General features: G+C 44.7%; 4 protein-coding genes across 11 annotated transcripts in view; 2 read left to right on the forward strand and 2 right to left on the reverse strand.

Moving 5' to 3' along the window:
- Nucleotides 1-6,580: 6,580 nt before the first annotated feature.
- Nucleotides 6,581-14,464, reverse strand: LOC121684878 (clathrin heavy chain linker domain-containing protein 1-like). Of its 2 annotated transcripts, none has more exons than XM_042065005.1 (11): nt 14,121-14,464; nt 13,834-14,021; nt 13,351-13,490; nt 11,461-11,662; nt 11,260-11,372; nt 11,041-11,134; nt 10,471-10,577; nt 9,081-9,255; nt 8,541-8,740; nt 7,987-8,166; nt 6,581-6,951 (listed from the first exon to the last, which is right to left on the reverse strand). In XM_042065005.1, exons 1-11 carry the CDS (start codon nt 14,295-14,297, stop codon nt 6,761-6,763), a joined length of 1,767 nt encoding a protein of 588 aa, XP_041920939.1. In that variant the 5' UTR covers nt 14,298-14,464; the 3' UTR covers nt 6,581-6,760. The 2 variants fall into 2 exon arrangements, with proteins under 2 accessions (XP_041920939.1, XP_041920938.1); XM_042065004.1 differs by having other exon boundaries at nt 7,987-8,196.
- A 170-nt stretch (nt 14,465-14,634) lies between these two features.
- Nucleotides 14,635-17,102, forward strand: rps27a (ribosomal protein S27a). The gene is made up of 6 exons (XM_042065007.1): nt 14,635-14,729; nt 14,838-14,902; nt 15,533-15,587; nt 15,692-15,777; nt 16,061-16,192; nt 16,918-17,102. The coding sequence occupies exons 2-6, from the start codon at nt 14,855-14,857 to the stop codon at nt 17,065-17,067; spliced, it is 471 nt and encodes a 156-aa protein (XP_041920941.1). The 5' UTR covers nt 14,635-14,729; nt 14,838-14,854; the 3' UTR covers nt 17,068-17,102.
- Nucleotides 17,103-18,212: 1,110 nt separating this feature from the next.
- Nucleotides 18,213-19,691, forward strand: prorsd1 (prolyl-tRNA synthetase domain containing 1). Its single transcript, XM_042065006.1, has 2 exons — nt 18,213-18,457; nt 19,066-19,691. The coding sequence occupies exons 1-2, from the start codon at nt 18,374-18,376 to the stop codon at nt 19,492-19,494; spliced, it is 513 nt and encodes a 170-aa protein (XP_041920940.1). The 5' UTR covers nt 18,213-18,373; the 3' UTR covers nt 19,495-19,691.
- A 2-nt stretch (nt 19,692-19,693) lies between these two features.
- Nucleotides 19,694-27,523, reverse strand: part of ccdc88ab (coiled-coil domain containing 88Ab) — a 55,885-nt gene continuing 48,055 nt past the window's right edge. For 2 of the 7 annotated variants that reach the window (XM_042064997.1, XM_042065003.1), the window contains 5 exons: nt 26,772-26,864; nt 26,069-26,164; nt 25,657-25,752; nt 24,374-24,624; nt 19,694-24,039 (listed from right to left, as the gene is read on the reverse strand). In XM_042064997.1, coding sequence (XP_041920931.1) covers nt 23,062-24,039; nt 24,374-24,624; nt 25,657-25,752; nt 26,069-26,164; nt 26,772-26,864 — 1,514 coding nt within the window. In that variant the 3' untranslated portion in view covers nt 19,694-23,061. Of the gene's footprint in view, nt 24,040-24,373; nt 24,628-25,656; nt 25,753-26,068; nt 26,165-26,771; nt 26,865-27,523 lie in introns of all 7 variants that reach the window. The other 5 variants (XM_042064998.1, XM_042065000.1, XM_042064999.1 and 2 more) reach the window with 5 other exon arrangements.

The following is a 27,523-nucleotide window of genomic DNA, read 5'->3' on the forward strand; positions in this document are numbered from 1 at the left end:
GCGAAGTTCATTTTGTAGACCGCTCCTGTTACATAATAACGTAGCCTACTGTACTCGTCACGCAGGGTGACAGGTAGGAGATTATATACAGGGAAAACGACATAGGGATGAGACTAGCTTAGTTCACGTCGTCAATCTCAATCATTAACTCATTTTGTTTACGCGGCATGAAAGGATGGCTTGTGAGAAAGTTACAAAATTGACAATCAGTCAGATATGACTTCATTCTTAATTGTTTAGGCATATCCTAGCACAAGTAGACTAGGATTTGCTTGAAGCAGAAACCTCTTCCCAAAGGCTACATGTAGCCTATACCTCCCATGCACATTTCCATAGTTTGGCATGTGGTCGCCATAGAGCTGTATGCTATACATAGACAGCTCTAAAAATAAATGTAAATGTATCTGCCTTACATGTACTATGACTGTTTCAAAGGTCACATGTTTTTTTCAAAAATGAGAACATGTCAGGTAATCTTTTGCTTTTATAGAAATGCAAGGATTTGTATTGAATAAAGCAAATAGTGAGTAGACCTAGTTTGTAGACCTAGTCTATATTGTCATACGATGTTTAATATCCCCTAAAATGACATCAAACTTAATTAAATAACTACTTTGGGTAATCAGTTCAGTCTCAGTTTATCTTTAGGTTTCATCATTTCATACTTACCCATGCATTTTAAACATCAGTTAAAATCAATAAACCTTTTCCTCCTATTCCACACATGGTCCATATGTATACCTTTACAATGTGCTTAGGTAGGCAATTCCTTGTCCTCTGCTGGTTGGGTTACTACCACACATGTGCTCCAGTTACAGTCATCTGCCAGAAACACATCATGCAAAGACTGCACCTGGTATAGAATTCTCTGCACTTTTTAGACAGACACCAGCTACCAAGACATGTCGGACCCCAGGAAGAATAGCTGGAACTAATGGGGGTCCTATAAACAATAAAACATGGTATCATTTATTGGTAAACAAAAGGCAAAATTAGGATCAAAGTTGATTCAGTCAGTCAGTAACACAAATGGCCTACCATTGGTTTTACCACTGCGTGTACTACAAGCACTTTTAGCCCACCATTAGATTATATTTTGGCTTATTTTCTCTTGGTATTAAGTTTTTGAGAACCATTATTAGCCTACACAGAAGCTTGGGAAGGTTACCATCTGTGTTTCACGTAAGAAGAGCAAGAATGATCAGCTGTAATGATTGTTTTTAAGGTATTTGGTGTAAATTGGTCATGTTTTACATAAATTGTAAAGGTTCATTCATTAGCATTATATGGGTATATGAGTTTATATATGGGTTTTATATGGTTGACTTCTCTCTAGAGGGAGCATATTTGCATTATCTTGTTCACTGTTCTGTACATACTTGGACCTAACAATCATTGACTCCACTCTGACATAGAGCCGCAATAGTGTCTCCCAGTCAATAGCATCCTGCAAACCGACCGTATCTACTTTTAAGGGCACTGGCAAGTGCGGGAGCTGGTTAAAAGTAAGAGTATGAGAAGAAGCTGTCACAGTGAACGAACAGATAAAATAACACATGTAGTACAGTGAATCAGCCGTCAGACTATTACCAACCTGGCATGTAGGTTACATGTACAGCAAAAGCAGAAGCGTTAGAAAGTGTTGTTTAAAAAAAGTATAGTACAGAAGGAGATAAGATAGTAGGTCTGAGCAAGTTCTTCATAGTAGACTGGTGAATGAAATTCTACAAATATGTAAGAGAGCAAAGCTACAGGAAACGTAACTGTGCTACAACATCTCAAAAGAAACCCATATGCTTTGTGGGCTGCAAACATAGGTTGTTGTAGGTTGTAGGGGATTGTTGATGAGGGAGTACGATTGCATGTAGGCTGGCCTAAATCTTCTTGTGGCGCTGCTTGATTTACGAATAGTTTTCAGCCCCGGTGGCTGCTTTTTTGGGTATGCAGTCCAATCTCCGGAATGGGGCCTGTGAAAAGTGGGCTAAGATAAGCAGCCAGAAAAAGCTCTCCTGCATCTGCCAAAACTGTCCAGCGTGACAAGCAGGACGGACTCTTCAAGGGTCAGTCAAAGACAGAAGCAGCTCACACATTCACAAGGATTGCTGGTGGGGTTGGACCACATGTATTTAAGACCAAAATTCAAGAGGGGCTTTTAAATGTTTTTTATTTTGTTTTTTTAATTAGATATGGGATCTAGCATGTGATGTTAACTCATCCTATGAACATCATTTGTTCTTTATACCAGATTTCAATAAGGACATTTCAATAATGCTCAAGTGTAACATTCTGGCAAGAATCTGAGGCAAAATAATATATATATGCAAGAGTTCTGCATTGCCATGTGACTCAGACACTATTAACATTAATGAAGCCACCGACCAGCTCTCCTGTTTCCTATCTGTTTATGTAACACCTATCAATTCAGTATGTATTTACAACACGTAAAGAGATAGGAAGGCCTCTCACTGAATAGAAGGCTCCTGATTTAGAATACCAGGGAGCTGGACTCTTCCTCTACAGCACAAGATCAGTCTCTCTTCAGTTAGCAGCTGCCCGGTAGCAACCACTCCCCTGCCCCCTCTGTGCTTGTCCCTCATAGCAACGCGAGTAGAGACCCACAGGGCTCAGTCTTTATTGCCCACTGACAGGGACAGTGATATAATGCACTATGAGTGGCAACAGAGGGTAGAGAGTGACCTAGCGCAGCCCGGGTGATCACAGGGATTGTGACTAAGTGGTCTGTGTGTTGGAAGGATGAGTAGCACTGGTGCTGTGCTGTGCTATGAGTCAGCACGGCTGCCACCGCTTGCCTGCCCATCATGCCACATTTGTTGGGGTGGGCCACTCAGCCCTGCCCGGCCCTGTCTTAACACACACAGCCACCATGAGTTATCATGGGGACCAAAATATAATATGATCCAAGTAGCCAATTTATTCCCAGGTCGGTCGTACACACACACACACACACACACACACATATTTATACTTGTGTGACCCATATAACACTTTCCTGGTAGGAGAATATGCCTAGTCATAGATGCAATTAATAACATGACCCACTAAGTTATATGGTGATTTGTCAACTGCAAGATTGACGTGTGTTTCAAATAATGTCATGTTGATGTCTATGTCTGTGGCTCACAGGGTGTCATATTGCGCCTCCTGCCAAACTCAACACCATGCTACTGCCGCATTGTTTTATTGATGAGGCAGCTGAAGTAGCCCATGGTGGACAGGAGTTCAGTTTTAGATTTCAGACATCTTCAAGAATTGTCACACTTTCTGCTTGATGTCTATTACAAATACTCTTTTTCTGCTTCAGAGTCCAAATTATCTGATTAATGAAGCGTTTATGTACAGAGATACACTTTAAGCTGGCAATGGACAACCTCTTCCTTTTTTATTAGAAACAAGCAGTGAATTATTAAGCATGAAGATGTTGCTTAACATCTCTGTTAAGAATAACATGACGTGATCAAAGTAGGTTTGTCGGCAGAGGAAAGTAAAATTGATCTGTACGGTGCACATCAGGATGTAAGAGTAGATGGCAAAAAGGAACTGTGTGTGTGTGTGTGTGTGTGTGTGTGTGTTTGGTATGTGTGTGTGTGTGTGTGGTGCTTCCATTTGTTTTTGCTACATGTATTTGTATGTGGAGGAGGAGGAGGATGTTCACAGCAGTTTGGTAGTGACTTTGTACCACCACTGCACTGCTGATTCCATGAATGTATCTGAACCTCTCTGGCCCATCTTGCCAAGTTTAAACAGAATCCTCTCAAACTGCTGCATTGAGTGGGCATTGAGCCAAATGGAGTGTCCAAATTTGAGGTTATAATATAGAAATATCAACAGCAGTCGAACAAGCTTAAAGATGAACTCAATACCAGTGACAAATCCAACACACTCCAAAAAGAAGTTAAATCAGAATCTAGTACTGCAATGATTTTTTAACCCCCTGCCCAGATAGGCATTCAAACCATTTCTTTGAACACAATACATGTGTTAAATAAATGACTGAAAAAAGGAGTAACTGAGTGTGAAAGCCTGTTTAGGATCCTCCAAATGGCCAAACAGACTCTGTATTTGTGCATTCACATTTTGGCCATTTCCAACACATTTCACTGGAGAGTATACTTATATAATACTCCAGTGGGGAACACAAAGAAATCAATTCTTTGAATTAAAAAAAAAACTGATTTTCCATAAGACACTTCAGCATATTTGCAAATAATTAAGCATTGTCAACACATTTTAAACTGGGATAAGAAGCCCTGAAGATCCTGTAAAAAGGGATGAATCAGCCTGACTCGCTTGACTCTTGTCCATTTGCCATTACTGCCTTGTCTTTAGTACTCTGGGTGCACTGATAAAGTAAACATTGTGAGTGTGTATGTATATATAAACACAGCCAACAATGTTTTCAGAAAAACAGACTCACACCCCTTTAAGTGCACTGAAAGGAAACAGTAGGGCACACACCTACAAGAAATATGTCTTATTGTGCTAAATGACCCCTTCCTGTGTATGTGCCATGTCTCTGCTGCTTTATAGTGTTTACAGGATGGGTGGCAGTCTCCAAGCTTTCAACTGAGATAGTTTTCCATTGGCTAACCACAAGTCTATAACAGCATGGAGAGGCTCACAACATCCTGCTGTCCTGGGAATCAATTCAGTTTTTTTCCATTCACATTACCCATTTAGAGACATCTGAATAAACAAAACCACACAGAGTTAATTTGTAGTTCATTTCTACAGTGGATGTGGGAAATGACAAGGATTACAGAGCATCTAGTCACTGCACTTGGCCATTCGAATGCCACTTGAGATGATCTTATCGTTTGGAAATGTTACCAAAGCTTTCATCACAAACATGACTGTCTAGTGGTAAGTCACTAATAGCTGGCTACCGGCAACTCCTCATTCCTGCCAGTATCTGAGCAGAGAGCAGCAGAGCGCCCAGACCTTTGAACAATAAACCCTGACAAATGCCTGTTCAAACAATGGTCTGGAAGTGACTCAAACTCTCTGTGGTTGGTTGGTGTCCGAGAGCAAACTGCATGTGACACAATGGCACTCTGCTGGTCAGCTGGGCTCTGCCCAGAGGCAGTGTCTACTAGACGGTCATGTCAGTTCACATCACTGAGGCCCGGGCAAAAGCCGAGAGCATATATCTGTGCTTGTGCCAGCCGGGGCGACACAGCATAGCACAGCCGAGGGCAGACAGGGAAAAGCTCAGGCTCTCTTTAACTGTTGATGGCGATGGGGAGGGGGGTGGAGCGGGTGTGTGCTTAATCTTTCGAAATGCTCACTGCTCCACTTGGTAGGAAGCATGTCATGTCAGCAGGGGGTTTGTTACAGTTAATCACACACCAAACCATATCTGACTCTTTGTTCTATGTTCTTTTTATGCTTTTTCATTATTAAATCCATGTTAATAATACCCACATCACTGTCTCCGTTAACACCAAAGAAGGCCAGTGATGAAAAGGACATCACTGAGGAGGCAAGAGTGAAGCTATCTGTGAGGAGAGAGTCTCATTGAAAGGCAGCTCGTGTTTGAAAATGAGAGTGTGCGTGGAGGGAACATGAGACGTAAGGAAATCCTGTAGCCTGGCATACAGAGAGGCAGAGGCTCAGGGAGGAGGCTGGCGGAGGGACAGGGCTTAGGGAGGGAGCGCAGTGAGGTGTTCTTCTTCTGCGCTCGGAGGAAAGCTGCGTCACGCTGGCTCATCAGCAGGCCAGCTACCGCTCCCTAGACTGCAGGAGATCAATACCAACAAGCTGTGGGGGGAGGAGGTACGCAAGAGCTGAGACAGCACACTCACACTCTCCCTCTTTGTCTTTGCTATCGTACAGTGTGACTATGTGACTGTGTGTGTGTGTGTGTGCGTGTGCGTGTAATAATCTGAGGCATTTACTGCTGACACAAAGTAATGTGTACCACTGGAAGTTCTGTTGGTTACAGCCAGTGCCGAATGTTGTAGAGCCCTACATTACTGCTTGTTGGTTTGTTGGACACAACACTGCTTCGATCAAAAAACACACAGGGCTAGAGGGCTCTCTCACTAACAGTGTGTGAGCCCTGCTCAGGGATCTCACTGTTGACATGAATGTGGCTGTCACAAAACAGCTCTACGCAGTTAGGTTAGCGACAGTGATGGGGAGGGGAGACTGCTGTCTGTTTATCAAAATGTGGGCGATGTTTGTCCTCTGAGCGGGGACTCTATTCACTTTTATGTAGCCCGCTTCCATTGTGACCCCGTCTGGTCAACAAAGAGGCCTCTGTGTGTGCGGGGGGAGGCCACAGAGCCGCCCCTCTCTCTACCACTGTGTCCTCATACCGCCGCTGACATAATGGAACGAGCGGAGAGTGATCACTATGGCCACTCATCCCTGGGTTTTAATGAGCTTGACCGATGGGGGATGATGCATGTGGATGTTATTTTGTTGTTGTTGTTTATTTTTTGTGGGAAATCTACAAGTGCGGCATGTAAAGGAGAAAGTAGTTTTTTGCTTCATACATGATGAATTAAGATTCAGATATCATGGAAACATTTTGAATACAACGGACAAAGTAAAAATGTGGTATAAACTTGTCAGTTTTTGATAATTACAATGTGGAAGAACTCCTAAAAATTAGTGGTTATCAGAATACAAGACTTCACATGTCTCAAATGGCTGTTAGTAGCAATGTTCTGCTGTGCTTAAGCATGCTTCAGACTCACTATATTTGTCTCATTTGCGCCACCTAGTGGTCACACCTCTACATGAACACGTGATCCATAACCTTGTTATCTTCTCTGCCTGATGCGAGAGCCAGGGCATGAGACTGCAGAATCGTGTTGATCTCTTGTGCCACTTGATGGTCGTTTTTAAGGCAGCAGCAGTTAGCAATGTCACTCCAGACCTCAGCACCGCACCTGGGGTCTTCACTGATGGCCTTCTCCAGTGAGCCTAACACACCACCAAAACAAAACAAAACATATCTCACTCACAGCGTCTGTATGTGTCTTCTTAGTGTCAGTGGGTAAACTTAAAATCAAAAAAAGTGTATTATTCGTCTTATCTGGGGTTTACACTACATTATTTGTGATTTAGCAGACACTGCTATTCAGAGCTACAGTGGACTAACTACAGGGTCAGTCCCCCCGGAGCAACTCAGGGTTAAGTGCCTTGCGAAGGGGTGTTATGGTGGCAGCACCTGGGATCAAACTCATAACCCTATGGTGTTCCATGTGGAAGCCACTAGACCAGTGGTTCTGAACCCGTATCCTGTGAGGCAAAGTGAAGTGTGCCGTGGCATTCTGCGCAGCAAAACCCAAAGTGCAAGCTCATGAAATAGCCTATGATAATGTGTGTGGCGTAATTTACTTTCAGTAACCATAAGTTGGTGTGCCTTCGCATTATGGTTTGACCTTTGGTGTGCGTTAGTCCCAAAAAGGTTAAGAACCTCTGCACTACACCACCAGCAGTGACAGAGTCTTTGTCCAGCCTTGCCACGCTCATTAATTCATTGCTCTGCCATGGGTGTTAATGGACTTACGAACTAACTTGATGATAGAGAAGACAAACCATTTTGTGGAATGATGCATCATCATATGAAATTTTCAACGATGTCTCTGGTAGCCTGTAAGTGACATCACGCTCTGTCCATTCAGTTCTGCCAAAGGCCCGCTTATCCTTTCTGGTAGCCTACAGTGCTGTGTCAGTGAGAGGGGGGGTGGCTACAGTAGAGCGGCGAAAGCCAATGTGTGCTTCTTTTACCGATATAGTTAATGATATCTTTTGCATTTCTTATCCAAACAACGTCAAACTTGGCACTCCTTGTGCCCGTTGCAAGACACCTGGACGAATGGTTCGATAGATATGGGGTTAACACACACACACACACACACACACACAGACGTTTCTGTCATTTATAGATAGATGATGCCAGTGTGTATTATATGTGGATGTGTGGTCATGTGCGTGTACGTGTAATGAGACTACCTTGCCTGCCTGTGTGCATCTCCTCGAGCAGCTCCATGGCCAGGTCCTCCAGATCGGAGTTGAGAAGCGAGTGGCACGCATAGCCCACGCTAAGCACAGGAGCCCTGCCTTTGTACTCCTGTGTCAGGGCCTGGAGCAGCACCAAGCTGGGGCAACTCCTGAGCACCAGCATGCAGTCATCTGCAGGGGACACAGACCAGCAGAGCTCATCTGACCCACAACACACCGCACCACACAACACCAAACATGAGGATTTGTGTGGAAACAAGGTAAGACCTGTCAACACAGGCCCCCTGCTTGGAGAGGCTGCCCGAGTAGAGGGATGTTTAAGCAGTAGACATGAAACATCTAATGTAAACTATCGTACAAGTCCCAAGCCAACCAACTTCACAACGTCATCTTTTATTCTATTCAAAGATGCCGCTACACTTGTTGTGTAGATAATTTCTTATTTATAATCCAGGTTCTTTGACGGTGTGAAACCTCTTAGGATTAGAGTAGGAACTGTGTTACGTATCCACTTTAAGCAGTGATGATGCCTAATTCCCCCTCACCATTAGTTAAGTTGTTCTGCTGAATGAACTCCAGGGCACAGAAGGTCAGGCCTCTCTTACACATGGTTATTGCGGCCTTGCGGTGAATGCCACAGGCCGAGTAGACCATCTGGGCCAGCGCCAGGCAGGTGTCAGTGATTCGGAGCGTCTTGTCGCCATGGGCACAGATTACATCTCCAAGAGCTTCACTGTAAGTCAAACTGTACAGAGAATTCACAACTTGAAGAATTTCACAGAACACCAAAATGAATGGCCTCATATTGTTTATTTTTTCTGGTTACTTGATAGTCCACCTATAGATGGTTGGTTTAAATTCAAATTTAGTCTTCAAAATCGCTGTTGAACAGCACCTTTACCAGACCCAACCCACATCCCTCACATTAACCATAAATTGTTGTGAAAAGAGTGTCATCTGAGCATCTGTAATCTGCACATAGTCTATAAGAAACCATCCAAAGTAAATATGACCATTTTCCTGTTTATAGAGTCTGTCATCCCATTCTTCCCAGTGGCAAGGTGAAGCTTATTGCCTCAGCATACCTGTGCTGTGTGACCCAGTGTGTGACCAGCTCCACAAAGTTGTGTTGCAGGGCGCAGCGGACGCTCTCCACGGAGAGGTCTTCCCGGGGCAGCTGGCGCTTGTCCTGCACTGAGTTCATAATGGCCTGGAAAAACAGCAGCAGGGGAGGAACCTCGCCCTGATACACTGTAATGGCTGCAGAAAACCGAGACAAAATCGATTAGCCTACTAAATGTGGAATTGGTAATAAAAGTAATGTTATTAAGGTAGAACTGCATCTGACTTTCATTCACATGAGCAGCAAACTGTCTAAGACAGTTAACTATTTTGCCCTATGCTACAGACCTTTTATTTATTTTCTTATTTCATCACACGTCAAAACACACACACACACACACACGCACATCTCCATAGAACTTTTTATTTATTAATTTTGATTTCTCCTCCATCTATCTACCCATGTCCTTGATTGCCTAGCCTTTCTGCCCCCCCCCCCCAACCCCATTCCCAACACACACACAAAAAAACAGACACACTTACATCATCACTGTCATCACCACACATACATACAGCACACTGCTTGCTACAGTAAGCCTCCTCTACATACTTGCTACACACTGCCCCCCCCCAGCACATTGTCTTCAGGATCTTCTCCAACACACATCCTCTACATACTTACAGCACACTGCCCCCACCTACCCACACACACACTGCACACACACACACACAGTCACTGCTCCACTCCCCTCCCGCCCACACACACATCTTCACTGTCATCACTCACATACATCATACATACAGTACTCTGCTTGCTATAGTAAGTCCCTTCACCATACTTGCAGTACACTGCCCCCCCCCCCCTCCCCTACATACACAGCACATTATTTCATCAGGAAGCTTCTCCAACACACATCCCCAACATACTTACAGCACACTGCACCCCCCCCCCCCAATACACAGCACATTGTCTCATGAGGAAGCTTCTCCAACACACATATTGCACACTGCCCTCTCCCCACATACACAGCACACTATCCCATCTCCCTTGTCATCCCCCCAACACACACACCAAGACCCCTGGCAGTTGGGTTAGCCCCTTGAGCCGTGGATCTGCCCAAGGTTTCTTCCTTGGTAAGGGAGTTTTTCCTTGCCCCTGTTGCTCTTGGGTGCTCCTTGTTGGTGCCAATCCTCCCCCACCTTTCTTATGCAGCCATTGCCACTTAATCTTCTAAATTCCCCCCCCCTCCCATAAATGCAGAAATAGGCTGACACCAGACATAATTTCACTGCATTTCTTACTTCCAGTAACTATATGCATGTGACAATAAACTTCCTTGTATCCTTGTATCCTTGACTACAATAAGTTATAGCTATCAATTTTTAAAAGAGTGAGAGGTTAAAACAGCACACCTTTAAATTTCTCCATGGTTTCCATGTTCCGCAGTACCCCGTGTGGAGATTTGGCTGCATGGAAGGCAGCTAGCTCATAATCACCACTTTCAAACAAGTCTGTGAATCTGCAAGTGATAAGAACACACACCAACAACCAGGAGATTCAATCCAAATTCACAGTAGAGTAATAGTGGTAGACATACACAATTTAGAAAACTAAATTGTTGTGCTTGGTCTCAGGGCTCTCTGATTGAAATAACAGGAAATGTGCAGTCCAGCAACAAGCAAAGTGTCTTTAGCATGACCTCAGGCCTTCAAGCAAGGAACAATCCTGTGCTTAAAGTTGTCAGACGTCTCAAAGCCTTTAAATTTAATAATTTAAATCTTAAATGGCCCAGCCCTGGGCTGAAGCCCTGTGAACTAGCTATCATGTAGAGTGTGGGAGCATTGAGCTGACCCACCAATATTTGCATAGAATCTTGCTCACGGTATTAAGTTAGCAAATAGAATTTGTTTAGTTATTAAATTAACTATATTTAGACATTGCCCATCTTTTCAATTAGAACTGTCAATATTAGTAAAAATTACCTCTCAATATAGTCCACAAGAAGTTCTGACTCATTGGCTTTACTGGGATCATCTTCTTCAAGTGCTGCACTACTGCTATCCACTGTATCAGACACTGAAATAGAGCAATAGAGCATCACTTACTGTAAAAATGATAAGAAAGTATGCATTTTCAAGTACAAAAACTTGAAACATAAAAGCACTGTTTACAATATTTAGAAATTATCAAAAGAGAAAAACCTTTCATTTCAGCTATTTGCTCAAGTTTTGCTGACAGGTGCTCAAGCAAAGGACCATCTTCCTCACTCTTCCAAGAAGTAATCACATCATTTACACTCTGTAGTTGTTGGAGACTGTAGAAAAAAAATCACATCATAAAACAAGGCAGAGGACATCCCGTCACACTCATGGTTGTTTGAACATGAGCGGAAGAGCTCATACCGCAGGTGAAGTTGGTCGTTCTCGAATACAAGCTCATCTCTCTGATCTAAGGCTGCCGTCACCTTGCAGTCAAGCTCAGCCTTAACTTGCATAGGCACATAGTGGTTCTTCCTCAAATTCCACAGGTCTGCTCGCTTCCTCTCCAGGACTTCTATGTACTTGGCCAATGCTGCCGGGTTCATTGATTCTTCAAATGTCAAACCTGAAACAACACAAGACAACCATCAAAAGACGGTCCATCAGTACTGGCTGCTGGCTGCTAGCAGTACTGGTGCCCCAGAGGGGTGTGTCGGTCCATCAGTACTGGTGCCCCACAGGGGTGTGTCGGTCCATCAGTACTGGTGCCCCACATGGGTGTGTCCTGTCCCCGCTGCTCTTCTGCCTTTACACTAATGACTGCACCTCAGAGCCCGTCTGTAAAACTCTAAAAGATGACACCACCGTCATTGGTTTGATCCAGGATTACAGACAGGAGTCCTGCAGCTGGTCCAATGGTGCAGTCAGAACCACCTGGAGCTAAACCTCAAGAAGACTGTGGAGATGACGGTGGACTTTAGGAGAAGTCCCCTCCAACTGGAGCTGACCTTCCCTCCATCCAGGACATGTACCGGTCCAGGGTCAGGAAAAGGGCAGCAAAAATCTCTGCAGACCCCTCACATCCTAGTCACAAACTGTTCAACCTCCTTCCATCTGGTAGGCGATATAAGGCACTGTTCGCCAAAACCAGCCGACACAGACAGCTTCTTCCCCCAAGCAGTCACTCTGTTGAACGCTCAGAAATAGCCCCCACCCTTACACTAAATAAAGTCAATTAACACTATTCTGCTCATCTACCTCATGTATACTTCAATCTTACAATTACAATATTGTCATTAATACACCATTGTTGCACCGAACTGCCTTGCACTATATTTATATTTAAATCTTAAATCTCAGTCAATATCAGTACAGACTAGGGATGTAACGATTCAGCAGTCAGTAACAGCATAATGTGACTTAATGGCCTGTGTGATGGGGATGTGGATTGCTAATGTATTATGAGTAGGCCTATAGGCTATGGTATGGCTATGGTATGGTATTCTCTCCGATATAATAAATACAACACATTGGGTTTGGCAAGAAATTTGGCAATACTACTTTCACACAAGTGATGGCACCCCTGCATGGAGACAGAAGATTGTCCGTTTTGCTTTTAAGGATTTCATCTGCAATGGGGAAAAAATGGAACGACATGTAGGCTATGCTTACTTTAGTGCTGGACTTGGACTCGACTTGATCAATAGGGACTCGACTTAGACTCGACGTGGATCAATAGTGACTCGACTTGGACTTGACTCGGATGAGTAGTGGACTCGACTTGGACTTGACTTGGACTTGACTCGGACTTGAACACTAGGGACTCGAACCTGGACTCGAACCTGGACTCGAGGCATAGTGACTTGGCTACAACACTGGAATACAGTAGCATAAAGTTTTATTTCGAACACTTACTTTGGTCTCACTCATTGGATCCAAATAACAGAAATAGCAAACTGCAAGTTATGGTAGGGTAAGTTAAGCTATAAGCAAATAGCCAATTAAACATGAAGAAAAAAGTGAACAGGACACTTTTTGAAACTATTTCAGCTTGTGTAGGCCTATCAGTACTTTCTGAACATATTGAAGACACTTTTAGAAATACCGTGATAATACCGAAAACCGTGATCATTTTGGTCACTATAACCGTGAGGTTCAATTTTCATACCGTTACATCCCTAATTGCACTACTCCTACCCTCTCTTTAATGGTATATTGTATCTTGCAGGTGCCTGTTGAGGTGTCCACAACCATGGCAACCTTAATGTATGCATGTAACCACACTGACACTGAGTGGCGGTGGATGGCTCATACCTGGTATCTGTCTAATGGGGTGATATGTCTGGGTGTCTGATGTCTTCTGCTGCGCTGAGTGCTGTTTGTCCTTTCTGCTCTCCTCAATCCTCTGCAGCTCTGCCTGTAGCTCAGCAGTATCTCTCTGAATGATTGCAATCCTGGAAAATCAGTGACAAATCACAACTTTCACAATAGGATTCAATGTCCTTAACAGTGGACAATTCGAATTGCAATTCTGCTTCCTGTTTGTTACCTAAATTGAAATGCAAGTGAAATTCAAGAATTGAATTGGAATTTAAGAGCCAGTTTAAATTCAATTCTGGAATTTTGCACAAGCCTGGTCCTTAATACAGAAAAAAGACATGTTTAACTCTAACCTAACTCTTCCCTTAACTCAAAACCTTTTATTTGCAGTAACAAGTGAGGAATTAATAAAAGGCTGTGTGAAATAAATCCTAAATCACAGTGTTTGCATCTCATTGTGTTGTCACCGGTTGTCACCTCTCTTGAAGTTCCACAGCTCGTCGCTGACAGTACATGAGAGAAGTGGGCTGTGCAATCATGGCCTTCAGCTTCCTCTGGGCAAGCTTGGCATCTCTGCCATTCTTTTTAACAGAATTTATGAAGTCATCATATTCTTTCTTAATAGCAGTTAGGATCCTCTTGTATGCAGTCACATGCTCAATTAGCTGTAATCAATAAATTAATTAATTACATATGAATACGTAAACACTACACCAATAATGTAAAATAACTCGTAGGCTACACCGTTTGCAGCTCATCGTTACCTTGTCAAATGCAGAACTGTAAATAACAAGTCGTTGTTCATCGGGTGCTTTTTCTGATGTGGGCAAATGTTCCTTTTCAAACTGTATGTAACTGCGTAATGACTCCAGAAAAGTGTAATCACTGCACATGTGCAAGTCTCCATCGTTAATGTTCTTAAGACCTGAATGCTTAGACATCTTTGGGAATTCAGCGAATGCTATCTGCTCATTCTATTTACTCAGGGGAGCCATGCTTCTTAACAAACTAAATGTTTACATAACAGTAACGTTACACACCTCACTTCATAATTTAGAAATATTTAGCCTCTGGGCAGAGAAACAAACTTACTTCCGAAAACATTCACGTTACCATAGCAATGACGGCGTGGGCCCTCTTAATTAATGAAACCAAATGCAATAATTGTTTGACATTTTCAACATTACTAACTACTAAGTTCAAATAATATATAAAAGTCACATTAGCTATACTAATTAGTTTAATAAACGCAACGCTTTGTTTTCATCAGGCATGCTAGCAGACACCTATTCCCCTCCTTCTCTCCCAAGAAAACCCCGTCGCTCGCTTCGAAAGCCCTCTTCTCATGATCCGCCATTAGCAGGAGGCTTGTGGTACGTGTGGCTCTTAGTTTAAGTTTTTTATTTAAGTCTAATTTGGCGTGTTTACTTTACTTGAGCGCAAATACAATTGTATAAAGATATTATTGTTCTCGTCTGCAGGTGGATAAAACGCCAAGATGCAGATTTTCGTCAAAACCCTTACGGGGAAGACTATAACCCTCGAGGTGAGTTGCTGGTTCAGTGCAGTGCGGTGGGTATGCATAGGCAGCATGATAACTAGCAAGTTAGCTAGCAGCTTGGACTGCCGGGACAATCCCGGATAGCAACCCCACATGTTTTGCCCCAAGGCTTTGTAATATATGATATTAACCTTTTACAAACGTGTCGAACATGGGAAAATGTACTCTCAAATGGTAGAGACCTAAGCAAACTACACCATACTCTTGGTCGTCATCTGCAGCTACATTTTCTGCTCATCGCTATCCAGGATCTGGTCAACTAGCTAGTAGAACGGTAGTTGACTAAATCTCTGGCCGATGCTAATCATATAAACACGTGTGAACAGATTCTGTCAACAGCGCTTATATATCTTACTAATATACCTGAAATTGAAAAAGTCTCTCATATTTAGACTATGAGGATGATTGATCGGTTTTCACCGTAACGTTAAACCTTAGGCAAAGTAACACGAATTGCTGGTTGTCACTGTCGCCTGTCTCTTATCAAATCATACCCAGGCTTTGCCCTGTAAGGCTGGAGACGTATTAATCAAGTTATTAAGTTAATTAAATTAAAATCAATATGTGGTGTCTATGTTGCTACATAATCTGATGTTTTGCCCGTTATGTTCATAGGTTGAGCCTTCAGATACTATTGAAAATGTCAAGGCCAAGATCCAAGACAAAGAAGGTACTATACTGACTTGACTGTGGTACAATTGGGACAGTGTTTATCTGATTGATTAGATATGTCAAAACATTGTAATACTTGTAGTAATAAATACATTTCTTCAGGTATCCCTCCCGACCAGCAGAGGCTGATCTTTGCTGGCAAGCAGCTTGAGGATGGCCGCACTCTCTCTGACTACAACATTCAGAAGGTAAAAACTAAGTGACCATTTGATAACTTAATAATCTTTTAACAGGAAATCGCTTTGTCACATCAGCACACTGCATATACTGCATCTCAGGCACACATTGCATGACCATGCCTAGGGAATGTACATTAATACAGGGCACAGCTATTGTAAAATAAGTTGGTCTGCTGTAATGTCTAACAAATAATACATGAGAGTTTTGAATTCTCTGTATTTTATTGTGCTCTTACACTCTGGGAATAGTGGGATGCTGTATGATCTACATCAATGTTGTTGTCTTTTGTAGGAGTCCACCCTTCACCTGGTGCTGAGGTTGCGTGGTGGTGCTAAGAAGAGGAAGAAGAAGTCTTACACCACCCCCAAGAAGAACAAGCACAAGAGGAAGAAGGTCAAGCTCGCAGTGCTGAAGTACTACAAGGTGAGCTGCTGGCCTGCTACAGATGTGTCATGGATCATTTGAGGCTATTGTGCTTAAGTATGAATGTACTAGTAGTACCAGAGTTTATGTGTGTCAACTGTGGAAAAGATTGTGTTGGAGCACTGAGTTTGGGGCACTGAGTTGGAGCACTGAGTTTGGGACTGGGGCAGCCGTGGTCTACTGGTTAGGGCTTCGGACTTGTAACCGGAGGGTTGCCGGTTTGATCCCCAACCAGTAGGCACTGCTGAAGTGCCCTTGAGCAAGGCACCTAACCCCTCACTGCTCCCCGAGCGATGCTGTAGCGGGCAGCTCACTGTGTCAGGGTTAGTGTGCGCTTCACCTCACTGTGTGCGGAGTGTTTCACTAATTCACGGATTGGGATAACTGCAGAGACCAAATTTCCCTCATGGAATCAAGAGTGTGTATATATACTTATACTGAGTTTAGTTTTGAAAGTAGTTTGTTGATTAGATCAAGTTTCATGTTTGACACATCACAAGAGTGTATTATTCATCAGTGTAATTTGGGTTATTTCTGGAAAGTTAGATTAAATTGGTCTGTTTCAAGCTTCTAGTCAAAATCTGATTAGCTTCAGAAGTTGTCAATGTATAGTAGTCTACTCAGATGTTACTGATCGGATTACTGTGCCCCTTCAACCAAAACCCACTGATTTTGTGAAATCTGTGATTATTCAAGTGAAAATGTAACATGCGTTGTCGTTGCAGGTTGACGAAAATGGCAAAATCCACCGTCTCCGTCGTGAGTGCCCAGCAGATGAGTGCGGTGCTGGAGTCTTCATGGCCAGCCACTTCGACAGACACTATTGTGGAAAGTGCTGTCTCACTTACTGTTTCAACAAACCTGAAGATAAGTGATGAGATGGACTAGTCAATAAACCGTTCACCACCAACTGTCCTGTGTCTTGGCTGCCTTTTTCCCCCCCTTAAATAAACTTCTACATCTACAGTAGATGTCCTCAAAGTGTGGAATGATTCCGTTTGATGTGAATATTCAATATTAACTATTTATTAGTAATGTACATACAGTTACTCAGAAATGAGTTCGTAACCTTTTTGGGGGGAGGGAGGTGTATGTTGTTTATGAGGAAAATGTGAAAGTCCTTGTATTTATTGTTGGTTTAGGATTTCCCTTACTGATAAACTTAGCCAAACAAACATACTAGAACATGACGCAGGACACCACAGCAAAGCTCAGGAAGACGACCACATCATGCACATGGATACTCTATGCCAGCAGGTAGCCAGCCTTACAAACTGAGTTTAGGCAATTAAATGCCTGTGACTTAAGCACTGGTCATTGATAAAACAACTTTGCCTCGATTAAGAGATGAAACAATCTTGAAATAACATAATAAACACATGGCAATCACCACAGGCAGTCAAGGACTTCTGTAACTTAAGCTTCAAAGTGTGAAGTATGGTCCTACCATAGAATGTAAAAAATACGGACAAAGCCATCCTACACAGGGCCACACCAGAGCCCGTTTACGGAGCGCCGGATCACTCCCTATTAACTCCATTGTACCTGCAATCTGTTGCAGTTCCGCTAGGGGCGATCACGAATAAGTGCAAAAACAATGGGGTCTATGGAGCTAGACGGCTAAATTTGTCTCTCACCTGGTTGTCGTTTAGAAATTGAATATTTGATTTTGGTTTCTGCAAGCTCAATATGGATTATACGTCAAAAGTTGAATGAACGAGTAGTCACGTCCTTTCGATTTCTTACAGGTTGGGTCGTTGTTGCCCACAACACACTAGCTTTCTGCTAATGAATGACGTCATTGACACATTTGAAAGGCTTTTTAGAACAAATAAGTGACTCAAAAAATATAATACTCAGCGGTTTTGTATTTTCTCTGCCCCCTCTTTCGACTGCAGCATACGAATTGCTGGGCAAAAAATTATATCACGAGAAAAGTGGATTTGAGTGGTACAGCTCCATATGCCTCCATTCATTCTGCACTTATTCGTGAGCGCCCTCATGTGGAACCAGAAAAGGAACTGCAACCAGTTGAGAAACCGGAAGTTTCCCGAGAGTGGCGGTTCTCCCTATGGTTCTCCCCTAGACATTCTCTGTTGGGACCCACTCTGTAGTCTTGCAAGATTAGTGCGCTTTGTAAATTCGTACTTGACTGTACGAGGATACTGCAAGGATTAAGAAATGGGATCAGCGGAACTTCGGAAAGACCTGGAGAAGTATTTGGAGGAACTCGGTATCGAAACTGTGTCGGTTGACCATCCAGAGGCAAGTCAACGTATTGCAACTTTCAATCGTTTATTTCAGTCATGTACGGCTTCCAGCAGCCTCAGTATTTCATTTTAAGAGGCGTAATATAATGTAGATAGCATCCTCTATTACTAAAATGTTAAGATTTTGTTTATTCCGGTCATGTTTAACTGTCCTTTTCCGCACGGAAGACAACACGTTGACACGTGTGACATTTTGGTGTATTGAATGTTAAATTGTCCAGCAGAGGTCGCAAGAGCCCTAAAAAAAGTCGAGGCTATTTGATTTGGCCTAATATCTCAATCCTGCAGAAAAAGATGTCCAAAGCCCGAGCCCGTGACCAACACCTGAATGAAGACCGAAATTATATTGTCTTGACTGACTAATGCACAATTCTATAGTATTGTGGTATTTAAAAAAATAAAGGCTTAGTAGTCGCAAACTGTATCAAGTTATCCATGGAAATAGTTTAATCTAATCTAAATCTATTTTCTCCTCAGATTAGATTCTACTTTGTCATTGTACAGAGCCAATGAAATACAGCGACTGATCAACACTTTGACATAAAACATCTGCTGTCAAGTCAGATAAATTACTGAATATAACAACCTTCATGTCTGTTATAGGTGTTCACTGTGGAGGAAATGATGCCCCATGTTCAGCACCTCAGTGGAGCAGTCACCAAAAACCTTTTTCTGAAGGACAAAAAGAAAAAGAGCCTGTGGCTCGTGTCCACCCGTCACGACCGCCAGGTCAACCTGAACGACTTGGCCAAGAAGCTGAGCCTGGGCAGTGGGAACCTCCGCTTCGCTGACGAAGCCATCATGGTGGAGAAGCTCAAGGTGAGCCAAGGCTGTGCCACGGCCCTCGCCCTGTTTTGCGACAAAGACCAGAGTGTCAAATTCGTCCTGGACAGTGACCTGGTGGACGGCGGACACGAGAGGATCTACTTCCATCCCATGACCAACGCGGCTACTATGGGCCTAAAACCAGATGACCTCATGAAGTTCTTAAAAGAGACTGGGCATGAGCCAGTCCTTCAGAGCTTTGACTAGTCATTGGGCTTACAGATACTCATATACAAATCTTCTTTCTATGAGTGACTGTGCTCATACTATAAGGCCTGTAATGTCTTGTTAATTCTTCTGGTGCTGCGGCATTGCGGAATCAAAACTGATGGGTGGAGTTGGTGCATTAATTGTTTTTACACATATGCGGTCAGTTTACCAACAATAAATGACACACAGGAGCCTCTTGGGTTTATCACATCAAATGGATTTATGCAAAAGTGGAAAAAGGAAGCAAATGCTAGTCTTTTCACGGTCACAGTAATCGTTGTCACATACACACAGAAAACAAACACACATAGAGCTACCCCCTCCCCAGAAGGCCAGAGCTTGCTGCACCTCTTTTGGCACACACACATATATACACACACACACACACACACACACACACACACACACACACTGCGCGTTCACTCTGCCGGAAGCCTGATGAGGATGGCGGCTTCACAGAAGGGAGGCGTTCATTTTGGCATCTCGATGACACAGCTCAAGTCTCTGGTCCATGTTGATCCGAGGAAGGGTGATTGGGGGTGGGGGGGGGGGGGGGTAGGTTGTGTTGATTGTATTTTTGCTCCATGCAGAATGTGGTCGACCTTGTTGCCCGTGGTCACATGCGGCTGAGGCTGCTGTGCAGGTGGCTGCATGGGCGTCTGTCGCGCTCCTTATTTCTAGAGATGTACTGGACGTAGCAATATGCATGCACATTTACAAAGAGTGGCTGGCAGATTGCAGAAAAAAAAGGATGTCCAGCCAGTGGAAAGTCACATAGAGGGGCAGGCTCCCTCAGGGTCACTTTATAGCTCACTCATCAAGACTCATCAAAGTGAACGTTGGCACCAATACACTGGTCCCCTTAAGAGTGCAGTCTGTTTTCACCATAGCAGTGCAATAGGTTAAGAAGGGCAAAAAAAAAAAAAAAACGAAACAAATTCACTACCAGGTTATAAACGAAAGAAAAAAACAGCTGCAATAACATTTTTCTTGACGTCGGTTTTCGTTTCCTTGATTCAAGGAAAGGGAGGACATTTTTTTTTCCATTACTGAAGGGGGGATGGGGGGTCTTGTTTTTTCCCTGTTCCTTTTAAAACATATACAATCGTTTCTGACTGAAGACCATCTCGGTAGGCCAACGTTTTACTGGCTTCAGATTGACAGCTTGAAGGTCACTTTTCTCTCTTGGGTCGGATGCAGACGGAACAGAGTTATAAGCGCGAGAGAGAGACAGAGAGAGAGAAAGAAAGAAAGAAAGAAAGAAAGAAAGAAAGAGAGAGGAAATGAACAGAAAACGAGGTTAGAGAGACAGACATGATGAGAAAAGACAAGACAGACCCACAGATATATAAAACAGACAGGAGCAGCTTGCATGCATTGGGTGGGTTGGGGGGAATGGGGTAAAGGTCAGCCACAGGATATCAGCCATGCAGGACTGAGGACACACCCTGGACATGGACCATAACCTGATTGGGCAACACTCCAATGGGTACTTTCAACCCCCCTGCCCCCAACAGCAGGATGAAAAAGAGGAGGAGATGATGGACTGATCACTGGAGAAAGAGCGAGAAAGACAGAAAGACAAGGAGGAGGAAGGAAGTCTGCACTGGGCGACCGGAAAGCAGGAGAGATCCAGGGGAAGAGGAAGGGAATCAGCCCCCGGGTCAGACAGCGCACTGCGTGCGCCGAGCCCATCAGGACTGGCCTTTACACGGTCGGTCAGTCAGTCAGCCACTGGAGAGGGAAGGCTGGGACGGAAGCAAGCACGTGCGGTACAAGGCATCTGCTAAAACTGCGCTCAGGGAGTTGCCATGGAGATAACCCCAAACCCACCTCCCCCATATGTTTTTGTCGTCGTTGTTGTTTTGGACACTCACCACTCTGGCTCATGGAACCCGTAGCCTCATGGCTAATGTTTAGGAGCTTTGCTGCTCTCCAGTTCTGCTTTTTGCCTTTCTGCGCTCTTGTGACACTTGCGCATCTGCGGAACAAAGGCATGTCAAAGTTTAACTGGATAAAAAGCGCTAAAGGTTTTTTTATAGATATTTTTATATGTACACGATAAATAGAAGTTGCATTTAATGACGCCGGAAAACAATTTAAAATAAATATAAAAAGCAGCTACACAATCTACACGAACACAATCACCTGCTACTGCTTTCCTGTCAGCGCAATTTCTAGCTGAATTCACTATGTTTAAGTTAACGTGTATTTGGCAATGAACACTAACTGCTCTTCAAATTAAGCCGCAAGAATCCCTGTAAGTGTAGACAGGGGAGCCATCATAAATAAAAAAGGAAGATTCCCCATGTTCTCTCCAATGATACATTCAACACTTGAGACAACATTTTGTACAGCCAGCATAATTGCCATGTTCATGAATTCCAACTTTTACCGACCACTTTTATCAAATGTTTTACTAGATTGTGTGTGTGTGTGTGTGTGTGTGTGTGTGTGTGTGTGTGTGTGTGTCTTTCTCTGCATCCAGGCCATTGTATGAATGATTGCTCCACACTGATTGTATTTTATGAGAACACAGACAGCTCAAGTGCAACCGCAACACTGCGCTGAATCTGAAGTGGAAGGAACAAACAGACCAACAGGACAACCCACAAAGAACAATAACAATGACTCATTTTGATTTAAGTTAATCAAAATGGAGGGTCAAGATCAACACAATGACCTTCTGAAGCCATGCAGTGCAGTGAAAAGGCTGTGTATTAGCCTTGCATAATGTGTGGAAAAGGTTAATTATGTATCAGATGAGGGAAAAAGGTTTTTGAACAAGATACACATCCCACATACCTAAACAAAACAATGACACAAAACACAAGCTGACCAAAATGTTTGGGAAGAGTATTTCAATAATAATGAATTTTCTAAAAGGCCAAGTCATATTACATAGATTAGAACTAAAGTTCACAAGCTATTTAGCCTGTTCAATATGCTCCAAGATAGTCCTTCATTGGGCAGGGCATACCATCAAGGGACTTGTTCTACAAGCCTAATTGCTTAATTTAAATGTCAAAGTAGCACAGTTCCTGCTAAGTTTGGCAACATGAGCTTCAAGAGGGGTGATATTAAGGGGAACTTGGAATATTAATGCTTCTGCTCCGTTTCTAACGTGCTTGTGTAACTTGTGTTATTTGTGAGAAGCTTATATTCATACCAAAACACATTGTGAAGAGGAAAAAAAAAAAATGAAAAAAGACAAGAACAAATGAACAAGGGGTTTGAGAATCACTCAGGACCCAACGGGGGGTTTACAATGGCATGCATGCAAACAGGGAACAGTTTCCATACAAGCCAGAACAGACCAGATCAGACAGACTGATTAAACAGAGGCTTGTCGAGGGGACACCCACTGAATTAAAGAAACACCAAACCAAAGGGTAAGCATAGTGTTGTGAACTTCAAGTAAGGGAAACATAGTGGAAGACAACGGCAACAAAATAATAATAATTAAAAAAAAATAACATGATTGGGTTAAAGCAATCATGCAGAGGTTGCACCTGAAATGAAGAAAGAAGCAGGACAAAACATTGTACCGCAGCACACCCACATTTACACACAGCCATACTCATACCACAGTGATTGGCTGTCATCTGAGCTCACAGGAGGCGATTGGTCAGTGCCAATCACATGATCTGCACCATTGCCTTCCCCCTCTGGCTTACAATTGGCCAAGTTGGTGGAGTTCAGCTGCCCGTTAGGCTGGCCGGCTTTGGGATTGGCTTTGGGGGGCGGCCCGCTGATGTTACTGACCAGCGAGGTGTTGAGGGAGAGAATGGCCTGGTTCTTACCACTGCCCGTGAACACCGGCTCGCTAAAGATGGAGTCCATGAAAACGGAATCTACGGTGAACGAGGGCCCTAGGAAGGCCTGCAGGCTGGACAGCTCTGGCTCCTCAGGGCCTAGGGCGGGGGTGAGGCCTGTGCAGGGCATGCTGACGGACTTGGGCAGCAGTGGGGCAGCAGAGGTGCTGGACTGTGGTGACGCGTGAGACTGAGAGTGTGGGCGTGGATTGGTCAGCAGGGGGTAGGGCTGGTGATGGTGCTGGTACTCACTGGACTCGCCGGCAGGAAGCGGCCGCGGCGCCTTGGCGGTCACCTTGGGCGAGGGGTCGACAGAGACGGGCTGCCGGCTGTCCTTGGACAGCAGGTCGTGGATGCTGGTGCGGCGCGTGGTGCCCTCGGCCGTGGAGATGACGCTGCTGGCGCGCGGCAGACCGGCACCGGACGCCCCCGAGGACGCCGCCGAGTCGAGCCGCTCGCACACGGACACGGCCTTGCCCTGTGTCGAGAGGCTGGACCGGGGAGCGGCTGAGCCCTTGACCCGCGTGCTCTCCGCCTTACGCAGGCTGGGGCGGACGGTGCCGCTGGTACGCGATTGACCGGCGCTGCTGTCTCCACTGCCCGCGCTCGACACTCGGCCGCTGGAGGAGCGCAGGATGCCCCGGCCCTTCACGCGTTCCTTCTGCACGTGCTCAGTGCCACCCGACAGGCGCGGGGAATCCACCGTCAGGTTCTCCTGGCTGCCCGACTGCAAGACACACGGACAGAAGGACACACACACACACAAACGCAAAACAACAGAGGGACGGGCGGACACACACACACACACACACACACACACACAAACACACCATTACTATAACAAAACTCGGACCCATCAAACTACATCTAACACGATCCGAGTCATCTAATAATAAGTTTATAATAAGTTTATTTTATATAGCGCCTTTCTCAAACCCAAGGTCGCTTTACATAGTAGGAAGGCAGGGAAACACAATAACAAACAAACAAACAAACAAACAATACAACAGAGACAAAGGCAGGGAAATACAATAACAAACAAACAAAACAATACAACAAACCTCCGCCGGCTCTACACTCTCTTCCAGGAACTGCTGCAGAGAGACTACCTCGCTGCCGAGTGACCCGGCCTTCCTGCTGCGGACCTGGCCGGCCGAGGCATCCGGGGCCTTGCGTAGCTGCAGTGGGCTCTGGTGGGTTGACCGCTGGACGGGGCTGCTGCCGCTGGAGCCCATCTCCGTGTCCAGGCTCAGGCTGAACTCGCCGCTGCTCTCGCTGTGTGGCCGGCTCAGGTTGCCGTTGACCGCCGCGCCTGCTTCAAAACACAGCTGCGGTGAGTGGGGACAGGGGCGGTTTACCCTACCTGGACTACACCTATGGGGTATACTACGAATCTCGATTAGTGGGTGAGCGAGCTATGTTGCGCTCAAAGCCAGGCTATGCTGTGACACGAAAGTGGATCTGTTTTAGTGTCGCTATATCACCATGGTATCTTATGCTGTCAACCAAACCTGGTCGGGAGGAGGTTATGTGCTAAGTTATAGCTCAAATCGTGTAATCTACCGCCCACTGACCAATCAATTGTCTTAAAAACTAAGTTTTCACGTGTAGGATTCTGTCATATATCTTACAGGTGGAGCTCGGCCTCTACTAACATTTTGGATCTCGAATGTGCTTTAATGGTGCTGTGCGTGAAAATATCCCACTATGGACGTGCATACCATACAACTACTGATGACAATTGATTTATTTGATGTTATAGGTTAGACACAAAAAATGACCGCAGTGTAGATTAAACTATCGCTAATGAATGTGGAAGTAATGGTTTTTAAAAAGAGGCGGTCTTGTGCGTCTCCACGTTTCACGATTGGCCAACGCCATCCCAACACCGAGAACGCGCACAGATCTGAGCTGAAAGCCTAGTTTGACAAATATATCACATAACTGCAATCGTAGTATCACTTAACGTATACCCCTGAGTCAAGGCTTTGTGAAGCCTCGATATGTCTACATAGCCTAGATATGTCTAACGTGCTTCGTAGTATACCCCACTGGTCCTGGACTACAAAAAACAAATAAATGAAAATCTATTGACTAAAGCTTTTAGTCTAGGAATAGGCTAAATCCATGTATAAGAAACTACAGAGTCTATAGAGTACTGCTAGTAATACCCAAACCTTAACCATTTCTAAAAAAAATAAACCCAAACAAAACACCTATGAGCCCAAAAATCAAACAACATGCAGTCCAGTGTCATACACCATGTTTGAGACAGAAGTGGGGGGTTACTGTTAGTGGACACACACACACAAACAGGTGCTGGACTCAGGCAGTGTGTCTGTACCTTTGACACTGAAAGGCGAGGAGAAGGGGAAGGAGTTATTATAGCTAATGCTAGTGTTGGTGGTCCTGCTACTATGGAGACGGGCGGGTCTGGAGGCTGGACAGGAATGAGAGGAGATGGTACACACACACACACACACAAATAAATGAAAATCTATTGACAAAAGCTTTTAGTCTAGGAATAGGCTAAATCCATGTATAAGAAACTACAGAGTCTACAGAGTACTGCTAGTAATACCCAAACCTTAACCATTTCTAAAAAAAATAAACCCAAACAAAACACCTATGAGCCCAAAAATCAAACAACATGCAGTCCAGTGTCATACACCATGTTTGAGACAGAAGTGGGGGGTTACTGTTAGTGGACACACACACACACAAACAGGTGCTGGACTCAGGCAGTGTGTCCGTACCTTTGACACTGAAAGGCGAGGAGAAGGGGAAGGAGTTATTACAGCTAATGCTAGTGTTGGTGGTCCTGCTACTATGGAGACGGGCGGGTCTGGAGGCTGGACAGGAATGAGATGAGATGGTGCACACACACACACACACACACACACACACACAGCATGAGAACGAGTCACACAGGGGCAGCAGATGGCACAAGGCAGGCGGCACGTGGCACGGCGCCACGTTTGGATCCACACGCCCGGTGACAGACATGAGCAGTGGGGAGGAGAGGAGGAGGGGGAGGAGGAGACCCTTCTGGAGAAAAGCCCGGAGGACCAGGGGGGAGGTGATGAGAGGAGGAGGACAAAGAGGAGGAGGGGTGGTACAGTGGGGGAGGGCGATGTCAATGGGCAGGGAAGGCAGGACCCTCGCAAGGGAGGAGGGAGAGAGGGAGGCGGCCCATGGACCAGCCATAAACCAGAGTTTGTGTTGTGAAATCAATTTGTGGAGGAGTGTGGGACATGCCTGACCCATAATACCCAACACCGACTGTGCCAAAGAGTGTTAAAGTCAGCAGTTGAGAGGGCTGTCAGAGTTGACAGAAATGGATAGTGGGTATGGACAGTGATGGGAAGAGCTGACGTTCTGATGTGTTGAGATGTGAGAGTGACTGGTGGTGTGGTTAGTGTCCAGTGGCAGACATGCATGCGGGTGAGCGCCACTTACTACTACAGATGTTACAGGGGACTCGGCACATGGTGGATGAGGCGAGGGAGGAGGAGGGACAGAGCGCCTTGGCCCTGCTAATGAGCTGCAGGCCTGTCCAAGCAACACAAACATCTGACTGTGACAACTATACCCACACACACACACACACACACACATATATACACACACACACACACACCTACCTCTCGCTCTCACTCGCTGATTCACAAACACACACACACACACACACACACACACACACACACACACACACACACACTCAGAAGCTTGCTCTCTATATATCTCTCTCTCTCCCACACACACACAAACAGAGATAGACACACACACACACAAAAGCCCTCCCTCTATCTATAACACACAACTTTACAACCCCCACCCTCACACACACACACACACACACACACACACACACACACACACACACACTGTCAAGCTTCAGCCTTCTTTGGATATGAATAATCCAGAGTGGCGGCTGGTTTTGGACTGGAGGGCTGACCGACTCCATCACCCAGACACACAGACGAGGTTTCCTGCACTCTGTGCAGCAGAGAAGCAGCTCTATCTGAGGCCACACTGTCCTGTGCTGTGCTGCACTGTCCCCACGGCGACTGACCCTGACTGGGTCCAACCTCTATGTAATCCCTCTGTGTGCTGACTGCTCACGCAAAGCCACAGAGAATAATCACTTTTTTTTTTGCACATTAAGGAAGCGAGTTGCCTCGACTAAATGGAAACATGCCGCTTGGTCA

Source organism: Alosa sapidissima, chromosome 16 (genome assembly GCF_018492685.1).
Source record: "Alosa sapidissima isolate fAloSap1 chromosome 16, fAloSap1.pri, whole genome shotgun sequence".
NCBI classification, from domain to species: domain Eukaryota; kingdom Metazoa; phylum Chordata; class Actinopteri; order Clupeiformes; family Clupeidae; genus Alosa; species Alosa sapidissima.